At 38.7% G+C, this 16571-nt stretch overlaps 1 protein-coding gene across 2 annotated transcripts; it reads right to left on the minus strand.

Moving 5' to 3' along the window:
* Window positions 1–9830: 9830 nt before the first annotated feature.
* On the minus strand, window positions 9831–15410 carry xkr5a (XK related 5a). Of its 2 annotated transcripts, XM_038278720.1 has the most exons (7): window positions 15171–15410; window positions 14068–14251; window positions 13606–13790; window positions 13304–13516; window positions 13017–13186; window positions 12710–12821; window positions 9831–11978 (listed from the first exon to the last, which is right to left on the minus strand). In XM_038278720.1, the coding sequence occupies exons 1-7, from the start codon at window positions 15304–15306 to the stop codon at window positions 11038–11040; spliced, it is 1941 nt and encodes a 646-aa protein (XP_038134648.1). In that variant the 5' UTR covers window positions 15307–15410; the 3' UTR covers window positions 9831–11037. The 2 variants fall into 2 exon arrangements, with proteins under 2 accessions (XP_038134648.1, XP_038134649.1); XM_038278721.1 differs by lacking the exon at window positions 14068–14251 and having other exon boundaries at window positions 15171–15397.
* Between the last annotated feature and the right edge of the window lie 1161 nt (window positions 15411–16571).

Raw genomic sequence — 16571 nt, forward strand, 5'->3', positions numbered from 1 at the left:
ATGCGCGTCTTCTTAAAGGGCGAGCGCCATAAATACCTTTAAGGCCCCTGGGTTCCACAGCCTGTAGGGGACATTAATTAGGCCCTTTAAGGCAAACCTTTTAACTCTGGTCGATTTAAAAAAAAATATATTTTTTTTTTCCACTTTACATCTTTAAAAGTCAGAGGTGTCAAAAGTACACCCATTTGTTACTTAAGTAGAAGTATAGATACTGCAGTTTAAAAACACTCTGGTAAAATTGAAGTATCAATTTGACCTCTTTACTCAAGTAAAAATGAAAAGGTATATGCTCTAAAAATATATAAATTGAAAGCTCTTTTTTTTTTGACTATTTTGAAAAATTCTTTGAGATAGGGCAAAGGATGAGGGAGGTCTTGTTGGTCTCCATCTCCCGATACGCTCTCGCTTGTGTCCCACCTTTCAGACATTTTAACATCTTTTTCTGAAACCGACATTGTAGCATGGCATAGACAACTCACGTTTGCAGTTTGAAGAACACCTGCTTCCTGCTGATGATTTCCTTTAGCTAACCAATGAGTGTTTGCCTTATATGACTCATCCAATTACACTAGTTTTCACTAGATGTGGATGGCAGCAATGATCAGCAATGGATGGCGCACAAAATAGATATTTATAAACATTAAACCAAAACCAAGAGTAACGAGTAATGTTTGTTTTAAAAATTTAAGGAATAGAAAGTACAGATACTTGTGTGAAAATGTAATGAGTAGAAGTCAGAAGTAGGAAGAAAAATAAGTAATGGAGTAAAGTATAGATACCTAAAAAGTGTACTTAGGTACAGTAACAAAGTATTTGTACTTTGCTATTTGACACCTCTGTTAAAAGTACAGGTTACAGACATAATGAATGAAGCGAACGACTTATAAAATGCAATAAAAAGTGTGTTTATACTTTTTTCCAATTATATAATGTTTACATTTTGCTGCATGGATAAAACAGGCATGAAACATTTCTGGACATTTTAAATCGTCCCCCAAAACAGAAAAAATTTAAGATTAAATTGGTGAATCAATAAATTAATTAATTGTGTCTTTAATGTCGCTTGTTATGTCACACTTTTGTAGAAACGTTCATTAAAGAGCACTGATGCTTTTTGTTATAACATGACAAAATGTAGAATTTAAGGGGTTTAAATACTGGTGTCAATCTAAGTGGAGTAAACAAAGCCCTGCTTCTATGGTTTATATCAAACATATTTTCTAAAAGAGCTGCACGTATCTTTAGTTCTTTATTTTACTTGTCGTTAATACAACAAAAAGACAAGTATGGTTTCAATATGTAAAAAAATAAAATAAATAATTTTTAGTGATAGTTTGACCCAACAGTTAAGGAATTATAAATATCATGGGAGTAAAAAAATCCCACAGTAGAGAACATAATTAGGGGTTCCTATGTATATTTAATTTAAAAATATGACATATTTCCATTCAAACTGTTACAGATGTGCTTCCGTTTACTGGGTAATATTTTAAGTATTATTACAAAGTCTTTTACCAGAAAGGGGCGTCTTGCCTCCCTCAGGTCCATTCTCCCCTCAGTGTTCTTGAGTGAGAAAATAGAGAGGGAGATCGACAAATGGATCGGTGAACCTATAATGTACACAATGCCCACAATTCATTGTAGTAAAAAAAAGAGACCTTGGCCAAAAGGCAAGGCTCTCGATTAACCAGTCGGTCTATGTTCCTACCTTTACCTCTGATCACGACATGGATGGATGGATTCAAACTAGATTTTTAGTGTGGAAATAGATTTTGCAAATGTTTTTTTTTTCAGACTGCATAACAAACCTGGAACCCCTAAGACTGTATATGACAAATTTTACTTGTTTAAGTTGACCAGTCTATTAAAACCACAAACAGAGCTGTAGATAGCTCTTAAAAATTGGACAGACAAGACGAGATGTCATTCTAGCATTGCAAAAGTTCTAACCTTGTAACTATAGTCAGCAAAACTTTTACAATTTTTAAAACTCATCTCAATTTATCTATATAGTGCCAATTCACAACACGTTATCTCAAGGCCCTTTACAGAGACATTTCAACCAGATCATATAGTCAGACTGGTTCAAAGTTTTCTATGTAAGGAAAACCAGCTGATTGCATCGATTTATTTACTCAAAAGCTATCCCTCACACCAAGCATGCACGGAGCAACAGTGGGGAGAAAAAAAAACCTCACATTTCACAGGGAGAAACCTTCAGCAGAACCAGACTCAGTGTGAGCGGCCATCTGCCGAGGCCGCCTGGGGTTCAAGGAGACAGAAGCAGACATACAGAAAGAAGCAGATATTCAAAAGGTAACTGCTAACTAGCTACACGGGTGGTCCTGTCCATGTAAGAGACAGCAAGGCAGATGAGCACTTATTCCCACGTCAGAGGATAAAAGAGAGCACATACAGTTAGTCATATAAGAGAAACAGGTCTACACTGAAAAATCTATCAACAAAGAGGTTGATGGCAGCAGCACAGCTGAACATTTTCTCCAGGATTGTGTTACAGCCAAAACTGAGCCTAAGCCTATGGCAGCATAACTGTTGAGGTAGCTCAGAATAACCTGAGCCAACTATAAGCTTTATCAAACAGGATAGTTTTAACCTTTGCCTTAAAAGTTGATAGCTTACCTCATAGACTAAAACTGGTAGTTGGGTCCAGAGGAGAGGAGGCTAAAAACTAAAAGCTCTGCCTCCCATTCTACTTTTAGGAATGTTAGGAACCACTAGTAAAGTGGCAGATTATAGCTCTAATAGAGCAAAGTGCTCTATTAGTTACATTAGGAAAAATCAGATCCCTGATTAAAAATTAACTTTGTTATTTACAGTTTTATATGTGAGAAGGAGGGTTGTAACTTATATCCTGGATTTAACAGGAAGCAAATTAAGAGAAGCTAAAATAGGAGAGATATGATCGCTCTTTTTAGTTTTCATCAGAACTCTGGCTGCAGCATTTTAGATTAGCCGAAGGCTTTTAACTACAGTTTTTGGACTTCCTGATAGTAAAGAATTACAATACTACAGCCTTGAAAAAACAAATGCATGGACTAGTTTCTCAACATCACCTCTGGACAGGATGTTTCTAATATATGCAGTATTCTGTAGATGAATGAAGGACATTTAAGAAACCTCTGGGATTTAAATGATAGGTTGTAAAAAAAATGACACCAACATTTTTAACTTTACTATCTGAGATCAGTTTAATCCAATCAATATGAAGCTAATTCTTAATTAACTTATTTTTTTTAAGATTCTGGTCCAAAGACAATAACTTCTGTTTTGTTTGCATTCAGATGCAGAAAGTTTACAGCCATCCAGGATTTCATGTCTTCAAGACATGCCTGTAGTCTTTTTAAAGGGTTGGTTTTATTAGGATTTATGGACAAATATAGCTGAGTATCATCAGCATAACAGTGGAAGGTGCTATGCTGTCTGATAAGTCTATCAACTAGAATATATCTAGTAAAAAGAAACCCCCTAGCACTGATCTGATCCCTACCTGGAATATTAAGAAGGCTGGACAAGGTCTGAGATTCTCCAGAGTATTAACTTTAAGGCATTTATACAATGCTTTATTAGGGATGATGATAATACTGGAGAAAAATGTAATTAGTTGGAAAGGAAATTCAAAAATTGAAAAAAAAAAAAAGACAAGAGGCAAAAACCTTATTTCAGATCACTAGAATTAGAATGAGGGACAAAAAAAACATGAATGGGCTATTAGTACTTAGTTATCCTACAAACTATTTAAAAAAATCAATACATAAAAAAAGAAGTCTAGACACTCCAACATTTAGGCTGTTTATTGCTCATTTCAAGCCACCAGTGGCCTCACACGTCAAAGTTCATAATGCCACAAAGGCATTTTTACACTGCTTTCTTGTTTCAGAACAGTGCTTCAAATAAAATCTTGTCACTTGAAAATAGCAATCAAGAGCAAATAAATAAAAAAGTCACCACAAATATCTCATCAGCATATGGTTCATTTCATGTCACAGCAGATGATTTTTTTGCCTGAGAGATTAGTTGTTTTTCAACATAATGCTTTTTTTTTTATTATTTATATAGCAATTACATGGTCAACATGTAACAGAAATAAAGTATATAAAAACATCACAGTTTTCTTTAGATGAAACACTACCTCTGATCAAAGCAATGCCATTTAACACAATATGAGAAACAAAGCTTACTAATATCAAATGAAAGTATGAAGTCTTGCTTTTTCAGAAAAATAAAATAAACGGCATCACGGCAGAAAACAAATAATAGACATTAAATATACTTGTGCTTTAACTAAGCCATAAAGCTATGGCTTGCATTGAGATAGTTTAAGAGGTCAGACACTCCGCTCCCTGTTAGATCTGTATGCACTGTGCCATCAAATAATGTTGCAGTGATAACTGAAACTCTCGATTGTTTAAGAATAATGAGCTGCTCTACATTTCCAAATTGTTTTTAATGCAACTAATGTATATAGTGCCTTGAATAAGGACTCATACCCCCTGAATTCCGCTAAACATTTTCATGTTATAGCCATCCTATTTATTGTCATTGGAATTACACACAATGACAATTGTCGATATCCCTGGTTTGATGAAAGAAAAATCCAAAACGGTCACAGTAATACCTTGGATCTGACAAAAGTAACATTAAATAAAAATCTGTGAAAGTCAGACATTGATTTTCAACCATGCTTCAACAGAATTGTTTAAAAGACAAGACCTCATGAAGAAGTCTCGACAAATATGATAATACCCCTAAAAGAGACTGAAGACAATGTTATACCAAGGTACCAAGGTGTATCCACTAATTAGATCACAGGTGTCTACAATCTTGTAATCAGTCAGTGGGTCTATTTATGATATCATGTGATATCATACATGGTATGATATCATACTTAACATTGACTGAAGGAAGTAAAAGAAAGCATCTCAGGAGGTTTGAAAGGAAAAACCTAGACAAGCGTGTTAAAGGTAAAGCCTAAAAGACCATCTCCAAGCAGCCGGCTTGATGTTCCTATGATTACAGTTGCACATATTATTCAGAAATTGAAGTTCCATGTGACTGTAGCCGACCTCCCTTGAAGGAAAACTGATGACAGATCAGAGAGAGACAGATAATTCAAATGGTAACAAAAGAGCCAAGAAAAACTTCTAAAGAGATTAGAGGTGAACTTCAAGCTCAAGGAACATTAGTGTCAGATTGCACCATCCATCATGGTTTGGGCCAAAATAGACTTAATGGAAGATGACCAAGAAGGACACCATTGATGGTAACGAATCATAAAAATGGCAGACTGGAATTTGCCAAACAGGCCACAGAGCTTCTGGGGGATATGTCCTGTAGACAGATGAGACAAAAATTTAACTTTTTGCCAAGGCACATCAGCTCTTTACCTTCCAAGCAATATGAATCGTTGCTGGTTTGCAAATTCACAAACTGCCTCGCAAACAAAATAGAGAAGTATTTGTAAGCAATGAAATGCAGTGATGTGTATGGCGTCAACCAGAAGCTGCAGGCTAAAGCAAAACATACATGGCTGCACCGGCTGACGTACTTGTAGACTCCGCTATTTAGTCTGTTTTAGCTAGAATACCCTCTATTTCTTCTTTTTTTTTTTTTTTTTTTTACGATCAAAAGGACATGATTTGTGCCTTTGTGGATTGGAAAGGTGTTTCCATATTCCTCCCAATCTGATTTGCTAGGGGTTTGATGTATTATTAAATTTGCAAGTTGTCAAACAACTCAAGATATGACACGCCACAGCTGCTACTGCTGCAGCGATTGGCTAAAAGCTCAACATGGGGCAGGAGCCAGGTCGTGATTTACCCAATCAGCTTGAAAAAATGTACTGCATGTCCCTCCCTTTTGTGAACACCTTCCATGGGAGCCTTTCTAACTTAATACTGTGTAGAATTCAAATTAAGCTACATGCATCAATCTGGTTAATGCCAGGTTCATCAGCTCTATTTACACAGATGGAAAAATTAAGCAAAACAAGAAAAGAGTTCTGAAACATGGAGGAAGCTCTGTTATGGTCTGGGGCTGCTTTGCTTCCTCTGGCACAGAGTGTCTGAATCTCTGCAGGGTGCAATGAAATCTCAAGAATATCAAGGGATTCTTGAGGGAAATGTGCCAGAAAGTTTCAGAAAGTCAAGTCACAGGTCATGGGTCTTGCAACAGGAAACATTAGACAATTCTGAAGTGGCTATCTATAAGCCCTGACCTAAATACTAATGAGCATAAGGAGCGGGCCAAAATATCTGCTGAGATGTACAGAAGTCTCATTTAGAGTTACAGGAATTGTTTAATTGGAGTGATATCCTCAAAAAGTTGAGCAACAAGATATTAAGATATTTTTGTCAGGTCCTGTTTCATTAGTTTCTTTATTTTAAAACTATGTGTTGAACTATTATTAAAAAGCAATGTCTGAACTTCAATCAGAGTGATTTTTGTTACAATCGTGGATTTTTCTTTTAGTAAGCGAAGGCACCCACAATTTTGGCCATAATAGTTAAGTGAAAGAGAAAGCTTTAACAAGTTTTTATTTAATGTCTTCTTTAATCTCCCTATATTCCAAATACCACAAAGACCCAGCCTGGATACAGTAAATCAGTAAGGACCCTTTAGCCAAAGCAGTTGCCATGATAAGTGCTGGGTGAAGAGTGCTGGCAAAACAGAAGTAGATAAGAAAAATGCTTCCTATCTAGGCAGTAAGCAGCTATAACGAATCCCACAATTCTTTGGGTGACAAGACATAAAACCACACTTTCTTCATGTGTAATGAGGGTGTATGACATGCAAATGTACACAGCTCCATACATTATGGTTTGTATTTTGTAGAGCTTTAATTATTTGCTACATTTGTATAACTTGAATTTTTGTATTTCTTTTTTCTGAAAGGTTGAAGTCTCAGATTTTACTAGCTTCATCCATGTATTTCCTTTTCGTAATGAATTGCAAGTTTAATGAATCCTTTCCTACCCATGATAGAGAAATAGGTGATAATAATAGCTAGGTAGGGAGCTTGGAGCTCCGATTTGCTGTATTCGGAATGAGCCAAACTCTAGTAAGCCAAAATTCCTTCAAAAGGCACCTAATTAGCATATGTGTAGTTGATCTGTTTGTCATTTCATCCCTGTATAAACACAGCTGTTCTCTGAGCAGTGACTTGTTGGAGAACATATACAACACATATACAATCCAAGTTAAGGACAGTTTCAAAGGTTTCGAAGTGATCCACCCAAACTGACAGAATGACTTTAGTTCCAGCACAAGATAAATGGTGTCTGTTACAGTTGCCTGAAGAAACCTGTAGTTGAAAAGGTCAAAAGAAGTTTCTTTTGCAGTTTATCATGAGATTATCTGTTGTCAGGCAAAGAAAAGGTAACTTTTTGACCAACATGGAAAGGCAACAGAAAATTACCACTGAACCTGTTTACATGTGAAACCTGCATCTTGCTGTCGAGATTCCTTACTTTGGTAAGAAAAGAGAAGCTGGTCAGAGGTGATGGGCTTATCAAGGGAGTATATAAGGGAAATTCCTGAAAGAAAACCTTGTAGAAGCCACAAAAGACTACTGAGTAATATGTGGGATCACCTTTAAGCAGGTAAATAACCCTAATCTTACATGTTAGACTGTGTAGATCTAAGTACCTTTATAGGTTAGAATGGTCCAATCAAAGTTTAAATCTTCACTGGTTGAGAATCTGTAGCAAAGCTTAAAAACTGATATGTACAGATGTTTCCTGTTCAATATGACTGAGCTTGAGAAAAATACACAAGAAAGAAAACACTCTAAATGCAAGTCACATTTCTGATTTTAACTATCAATAGCTTTCTTTGATTATACAAATCCGTATAATTATCTAAAATTATAATACCATTCCAGGGTTTAGTAAAGTAACCTGAAAAAATGTAGAAAATATCAAGGGGTATGCGTACTTTGACAAGGCACTGCAATTCCCAGCTAAGTAATCACAGTCGTAAAGATGCTGCTTTTGTTTTTATGCACAGTATAATTCCAAAGTTAATACTATAATATAGCTGCCAAAAATTAGCATAAATACTTCTTGAAAGTGGGGCACGAGGTGTGCTTATGCATCATCCCTGTTAGTGGAACATCTATTTTTTCTTTTCAAGTTTTCCTTTTAAAAAGGTGTAACTCACCCCAGAATCCTTTTTTTTTTGCATTTAAGCTGTATAAACTAGGCTCGTGGGGTGCTATTTCAATGCTATAGTTCATTTTCTGTACATTTTCATGTGAGATTTCAACTCCATTGCTGTCAAAGTGGTTGTATGCTGGTTACTGCAGTTGAATTTCCCTATTGGTCCAAATGGTATATGCTGGTACACACCCTTGTCGCAGTGACAGGAATTCGGGACCATAGTTCTGTGTTTGGGTATAAAGCCAGCTGACTCAGAAATCCTATTGTCCACTGCATTAGCAGCACCGGCTTTGGGTATCGCTGAGTCAGCACCTTGAAGCAGAGTCCTGAACCGGGTCGAGTACTCAGCAGGTACCCGTATAAAACTTACATCTACAAGTAGAATAAAGCCCATATTATCTTACAGGTGCGGGCATGGGTATATATAAACAAAATGTGGGTATCATAGAGTTACAGTATGAATGAAACTTACTCAAATTTTCTTAATTATTAACTCTATATCTTAAAAAAAAAATGATTTAAGAATATCCAGATAACATATTTTTTTAAGCAACAAGGCAAACCTTCTTACTTCGGCCAATTTACAGCTGTTAATCTGTGGGCGCAGAGCACACTGCCTCTTCTCTGCTTCGGTTATTATAAACAGCCCCGTTTCAAATGTGATCAACCATTAAATGGCCGTTATTAGCGGTTATGAGTCGCATTTAATGGCTCCAGGCTGTCCCTCCTCTACCTTCTAGTAGGATTCTTATGGCTGATAATATGCAGCTTATCTTTGATATCAGCAGCTGTCTGAAGCCGCTGATATCCGCCGTGTCTGAAACCTTAAAGGTATAGTGGAGGATTTTTTATTTCTGGGTGGATCATCAAAATAAGAGGTCCTCCTAATTACCAATCATACTGGTGATATGTGTTTGTAAGGCTGTACTACATGCTCGTCCCTAAGTTCCTATCTTTTTATGAGTATATTTTTGGTGAGCTACGGTTTTAGACATTCATTGAAGCTCGCCTTTCTCACCGTGGTTCTTTGAAAATGGCCGAAGGTCGTAAGAGAAAGTGTATGAGAAGAAGAGAAAGGCCTCAGAAAAGAGAAACAAGACCAGATTGGTTTTGGGAGATTCTTTCACACGATGGCGTACGCTGAAGGTCGGGCTCCCACTGATGCCTCCGCTGCTAAGTTTCTACTTGACAGGGAAAATTTGGCATGCTATTTGGAGAAATCTATTTCACATCACTGCTAGTAAAAGTTATTTATCTCTATATTGTAAGTTTGCACAGAAGATAAGTTTATTCATTTTGTAAGTCACATTGTTGTAGTTATACGATGGCCATCAATCCTTATTTACCCCACAAACACGTCCAAATTTCCACTGTAGCACGTACACATGTACAAGCATGATTTTTCTTAATGCACCAATAGTTTTATTTTCGGGGAAACTTTTTTTTATGTAAATATGGGAGAGATGAGATCCATCCAAGTGACAGTCTTATCATTGTGTTCCTCCCCACACCTCCTAAAAGAGAAATTGGCTCGTGCATGCTCTTCCACGTGTTTGTAGGAATTCCCTCTAGGGAGCGGGTACAGGGTTGTGAATGTTCCTTTCTTTTTTTAAAAAAGAAAGGAACATTGCCCGAAGGATGCCGACCGAGGGCATTTCTTTTAAAAAATTCACGAAAATGTATTTACCTACTTAGTACTTTTTGTCTACTTTATTTACAGCATACCTTCTTTCAAAAAAAGCTGTTTTAAAGATTTTCTGAAGCCATTCTGGGACTGATAACTGCTAATTACGGCCATTTAATGGGATGATAACATCCAAAGTGGCTGAAGCGGCTGTGTTTACACTTTATGATCACGGGTCGGGTCGCACTTTATTATTAATGGTTCCGAGCCGTCCCGGCCAAGTTTTAAATGAGGATAATTACGGGTAATGGGTAGTGTTGCACCGATACCGTTATCAGGCGGGGCCCCTATCCAGCACCAAAATGGTGCCATCGCTATCGGCGAGTACCAACTAATAGGGCATCGATACCATTTTGAGAGCCAAAAGTTTATTCAACTATTGTCACCCATTGCAGGTAGGCAATAAAAAGTTCTACTGGATTCACTTTGTATTAGTCTTTTTCGACCTTCATAAAGGAAGGCAGCAGCTTGAAAAAGCCATGATGGCAATTATTTTACATCAAAGTAGTATGCAGTTCTTCAAATATACACACACATAAATTTCACACAGATGGTATCAGTATGGTATGGGTATCAGCCAATACTGAACAGCCAGGTATGGGGTATCGGTTTCGGGGGCAAAAAATGGCAACCGCGCAACACTAGTAATGGGTCAGGTCTCAGTTCTGAACTCTACAGGTGCAGGTGGATACAATTTTTAAAAAAATCAGACCCATGCAGGACTCTGCCTTAAAGCAATCAGCTCAAAGTGATAAGACTCTGGTCCACTGCCTCACATCCATCTGTGCCATATCTCCCAGCATTAATCTGCTCACTGTCTATGTTACGCCCCAGCACTCATTTCCACACTTAGCCCTGCCACTCAGATTCTCTTTTTCAAAATTTGTCTGGGGTCGGGGTGATGCCTTTACATTATGGTGAGTTTCACTTTAAGATAGTTTCAGTCTTTCCAACATTTGATAGCAAACATTAAGAATGTTTCATGTTATAAGAATAATAGATGCTATTTATATTTTTCCTAATTACATGTAGTGTTGTATATATCCGATAATCTGATAAAGATGTGAAATAACAGCTTTCCTCCTACAACACCGAAAAATAATAAAGCTGGTGTGCTCCATTAATGTCGGATAAGCTGCTGTTGTTAAGTTGTTCCCTGATTGCACCACAATACAGCTAGAAGGTATTCTCTTCATCTCTTCGGGACAATATGAGCTGCCTTCTTGGACCTGTGAGACGGGGCACGCTGGGAGGAGAATCCGACACCCCACAGTCCAGTTTAGGAGTGGAAGTGCAGCGTGGCCCGACGCGGCCCATGAGTCCCCGCACATCTCTGTGCAGGGCCGGATCGCTGGGGATGGAGCTAAGGCGGACCCCCTGTTCCAGACTCCCAATGTCCCGGTCCAAACGGGGGTTACTAGCGCTGCTGGGGGATTGGGGGTCGGCACTGAAGTATAAGGTGGAGCTTGATTCTGTGGGGCAGTAGTAAGGCTCTGGGCTGTCTCCAAAAACAGACTTACCCTCTGGGGAGCTGCGCTTGAAATCTGACTCAGGTGACTCCATGGGGCTCTCCATTTCCAGACTGTCATCCTCTTCCTCAGGTTGTTCAGTCGATGTGGGCTCGCTCAAGCTCTGGAACTCATCTTTGCAGTCTGAGAGCGGTGCAAGGCCTTTTCCCTGGGACTCAGAGGTGGACACGCCCTCACAACTGCCTCCAGCTGTAAAGGTGATGCCCTCATTACTTTTAAACTCTTGGTTATACTCCTCCATGTCTAGAATTGCCGCTGGTCCACCAGCACCATATGCCCTGTTGATTTTACATAGATCTCCTGTCTTTAGGGCTAGGCGGATCAAGAGCCAGTGGTGGTGGAAGCAAGGGCAGGAGCTTTGGCCTTGACAGTTTCCTGGGTGCTCCAGGAGAGACCCCGCCACCCCAGACAGGGAGAAACTGCCGTGATTCTGGACAGAAGATGCTGGCAGACTTTTGTCTCCAAGGGAGAAAGACGACTCGCCTTGTTCTATGCATGTGCTGCCCATCTGGTGTCGGTTTGTACCTTGGCAGATCTCTGTGGACTTGGGATGGAGGAACCGGTAGTAAAGAAGCAAAGAAGTGGCTCCTTAGATACCAAGGCAAGAGGGGGAAAAAAACTGTTAAGTTCCTCTTTTCTTCCTGTGTAATGCAATAGTTCAAATACAGCGCAATCCAACTCACACAAACCTATATTGAACAGTAAATACGTAAAAAAAATAACTAATTCTTTATTACAATAACATACCTTATTGTAAATAAATTGTAAAAAGGAACCTTTAATTTCACCACGATTTAATACAGATTGATTCAGAGCCTGCTAAGTGATTTGAGGTTTAGCTCGATGTTTCCAATCACCTTTTGGCTGAAGGACCAGCTGTTGCCAATTTCTACATTTTTCTAAGAGACCCCCATATTTCTTCTTTTTGAATAAGAATTCAAGCATCTGTTTAGACATGGATCTGCATGGGAGAGACTTAATAAAAGCAGTGTAGAAGTTGACCATCAGCCCTGGTTAAAGGTTTTCCTTCTTGAAATGCAGCAGAAAGTACCCTCTATGCTGAAGGCAACAGCGTCAATGAGAGGGTAAAACTATAGGTCTGACCACACCATTACACCGGCTCCAGTGTTACATAGTTAAGATAAAATGGCATATATAATTGTAACATTTTCACAAATTATAGATTATTTATTTGCTACTTTGGCAACAATACAGGAAGCTATCCTCTATTAATGTTATTTTGAATCATTATCATTAAATGTTAATATAACCTGGCTAGTTTCTTCTTCTGTGAAGATGCTGCAGACAAAATGACTCACCAAGAAAAAAGCTGAACAGCACAGAGGTGGGGAGGGTCATGCTATCCCACGATGCTTCGCTCAGGAAGTCGGAGGCGGCCAGCAGTAGAGTGACATTCTCTACAAGCATGAACTAGAAAGGAGGAGAGTAAGGTCACACCATCACTCAAGCTGTCACTGCAAGCTGGGGACACAGAGGTGAGGTGATGTGCAAATTTTTCGTTATATATATATACATATATGTCCTTGAAGCTTGCCGGGCTTGATGGCCAGACACAGTCATTTGCAGCGCATGAAGCAGTTTTCTCTAATATGAGTGATTTCTTACTGCATAGAAGCTAGCCATGCGAAAGCGGGAGGGTCCGTCTTTGACGTTGAGGAAGAGGAAGACGTGGATGAGGCCCACAACGCCATTAAAGGCACGCCAACACCAGTGGCCAGTGCAAATGTCCGGTTGCTGTGATACTAGCCAGAAGGAGGCTGTGAGCCAGTGAAAACCTACAGATTAGGAAAAACATAAAATACACACAGCAAATTTTGTCAATAATATAAAAAAGGTTTGTGTTTTTCAGTGTAATAGAGTTGCATTAGAAAAACTTCCCTCTTTGTGCTCACCTGCTACCCCACAGACCCACCAGTTGAATACCCTGGCAAAAAACATGAGGCAGGTCACTCTGGCACCCAACATGCCTGCTCTCCAGACCAGCTGGCACAGCAGGGCTGCTGGAGGCATAGCCAAATGGCCTGGTCTTATCAGGCAGCAGGCTCGACTGTACAAAACCAGGGCCCAGGAAATGGACAGCACGCATAAGCCACAGCAATATGCCACTGTGTGTTAACAGAAGCAAATAATTTAACATTAAAACCATGCCTCCAACGGAACAGTTAGTCATTAATTCACTTAAAGATCAGTATACCTGGTGACATTATCCCCACATCTGTAGACACAACGACATATGCCTGCAGCAGGCTCTGAGGCAGTGTAAGGACAAGTGCTTCCAGCAGCCAAAGAGCAGCAACATCTGCCTGCTGCATGACAGCAGCACCGAGTTCAGCAACTGAGCCCTGCATGCGCAGCACAGACCTCATGCAGTCCCATAACCTGCCAGGAGAGGGAGTTAGAGACAAACACCTGAATAGGGACAACCTTCTCAATGACCCCAATGATGTGAATATTGTGCTTCTTGACAACAATCTGGCAGGCAGTCATATTGTACAGCATTTTGGCATACAACATCCAATCATACTTTGATTTATTCCATATATATATATATATATATATATATATATATATATATATATATATATATATATATATATATATATATATATATATATATATATATATAAATCTTATGCTGAAGTTGCAAAGATGATACCTTTTAAAGATGCCCAAGTGTAGTATGTGTATAACAGAGAGATAGCACCGCCGTTCATCCCCATCATCATAGTACCACTTCACACTTAGCAGCTGAACAGCAGTCCCAGGAAGGAAGAGGCCGAGTGTGAGGCCCGCCCATTGAGTCTCCTCATTCCAAAGGTAGAATCCAATACAGTAGATCACTGATGCATGCACAAAGACGAAAGACAAGCTGGATGCAGGATTGTGCAATTATTTTAAGAGTTAATGCAAATTACAGAATGCCAGAGTCAAGCAAGGTACATTATGCAAGAAGAATGAAGCATGCTTGTTCAGCAAAAAGATTTCTGCACTTAAAACTTTTTTTTTCCCAAGTTGCATATTAAACTAAATTTGACAGGAACTGGGTTTTAATCTGTCTATATGATTGAACTAAAGCATTGGACGTGTTAGGATGCATTGCTGTTTGCATATCGGGTAAACCGATGTTACTAAAGTATAATCATACTATCTGACTCCTGTTTTTGATATTAACTTTAAATAATTATTTTAATAAATGGGTGTTGCAAAAAGAAAAAAAATAGTCTGAGCAATATGGCAGTATGGAAATCTTTATGGAAAGGTATACCTGCAGAACACTAAGTGACACTTTGTACAGATCCAGTCATATTTCTGGTATCCTGACCTTGGCTCATTGATCCTGTTTTCAGGGAGAGCTGCCAGATTACAGGTAGGATGAGAACTGCATCAGAGCTTAAATCTGTCTAATGTGTATATAATATATTTGCTATACATTTTAATAATAAAAATATTATTTTTTTACTGATGTTATTTATTGTGAGTGGAAAGAGTATGTGAACCTAGGTGTCTAACCGTGTGTCCAGTGAGATAAACAAAGCCCAGGCTTTCTGTTAAGGCTAGTATCAGCCGTTATAGCTTTTAATTGTGTTCCCACCTGCATTCAAAGCTCCGTGACAGGAGCTGAACGCCATTTTTCCCACAAAAAGAATGTACCTGAAACCACCATGGCGCACCAAAAATGAATGATATTACTGTGGTTTTTTTGTTTCTTAAACAGAAAACCCAACACAGAGCGCCATCCAAGGCTAGCTGCCCACTTACGTGCGCTCCGCTCGGCTATGATAACCAGCGCCGACACACCGAGCAGCACCGCCTGGCACCATGCTATCCAGCAGCCGCTCCGCCTGGCCGCGGTCGGCATCCTTCGGGCAAGCGCTCCGGGAGCAGCGGGTATCATGTTACGGTTATGGAGCAAGAAAGAGCCGGGGACATGATTCTGGACATCCCTGTCTCCGGGTTCATCTGCTCCCCTTCTTCTTCTCCCGCTGCCTCCCACCCACTGTCAAAATACATGACGTCAAATGCCGCTTTAAAGGGACATCAGTTACCGACCCACTAACTATACAGTGTTTATGGAAGGCCGTTGTATCGTTTAATTAATCCAACCCATTACATCAGTTATATATGGAAGAGGATTAGGGCCACAGATTTTTTTTTTTAAAACTTAACTGATTTTTGAATTTTATCATAGTATAATATGAGAAAAAAATAGTATCAAAATGAAATAGGGCACGTAAAAAGTCACCTAATTCCGTCATTTTCCACCAATGTGTTACTGGCCCTCTCAAACAACTCAGCTGAGTGCTCCCACATCTCTTCCTCCATAGGGCCCATCTACATTAAGATCCAAGATTCTGAGATTAAAGTCAGAATTCTGAGATTAAAGTCAGAATTCTGAGAAAAAAAGTATATCATATACTATATATCATATCTTCATAGTCTGTGACAATGTGGGATATCAGTCAGCAAGAGGAAATTTGTGAAAATTTTTCCTCAGCAGAGATGTCAAGTGTACTTAAGTACACTTTTTAGGTATCTATACTTTACTACATTACTTATTACTTCCTACTTCTGACTTCTTCTGATTACATTGTCACACAGTATCTGTACTTTCTATTCCCTACATTTTTAAAACAAGCGTTACTTGTTACTCTTGGCTCCGGTTTAATGTTTATTAATATTTATTTTAAGTCATGTGCGCCATCCAATGCAGATCATTGGCGCCATCCACATCTAGCGAAAACTAGTGTAATTGGATGAGTCATATAATGCAAACACTCATTGGTTAGCTAAATGAAATAATAAAAAAAAAAACAAGCAGTTGTTCATCAAGCTGCAAATGCCAATTGTCTATGCCATGCTACAATGTCGGATTCAGAAAAAGATGTTGAAATGTCTGAAATGAGAGTGTATCGGGAGATGGAGACCAACAGGACCTCCCTCGTCCTTGGCCCTATCTCAAAGAATTTTTCGAAATAGTTTAAAAAAAATTAAGCTTTAAAATTCATTTAGTGGCGTCTGGCTGTTTTTTTTTAAAGGTTACTTTATACTTTTATACTTTAAGTGTTTTTCTATGCCCATACTTTTTCACTTTTACTCAAGTAAAGAGGTCAAGTTGATACTTCAACTTTTATCAGAGGTTTTTTAAACTGCAATATTTAT

Source organism: Cyprinodon tularosa, unplaced genomic scaffold (assembly GCF_016077235.1).
Source record: "Cyprinodon tularosa strain WSP-4 unplaced genomic scaffold, ASM1607723v1 ctg143, whole genome shotgun sequence".
Taxonomy (NCBI): Eukaryota; Metazoa; Chordata; class Actinopteri; order Cyprinodontiformes; family Cyprinodontidae; genus Cyprinodon; species Cyprinodon tularosa.

What these genes read in the sequence shown, in the direction of transcription:
- xkr5a (XM_038278720.1), bottom strand. Translation starts at nt 15,306, where the DNA reads ATGATACCCGCTGCTCCCGGAGCGCTTGCCCGAAGGATGCCGACCGCG. An exon ending in TGTGGGGATAATGTCACCAG is followed by an intron (nt 13,517 to 13,605) that starts GTATACTGATCT and finishes GTTAACACACAG; the next exon opens with TGGCATATTGCTGTGGCTTA. An exon ending in GCATGGCTAGCTTCTATGCA is followed by an intron (nt 12,822 to 13,016) that starts GTAAGAAATCAC and finishes CCTCCTTTCTAG; the next exon opens with TTCATGCTTGTAGAGAATGT.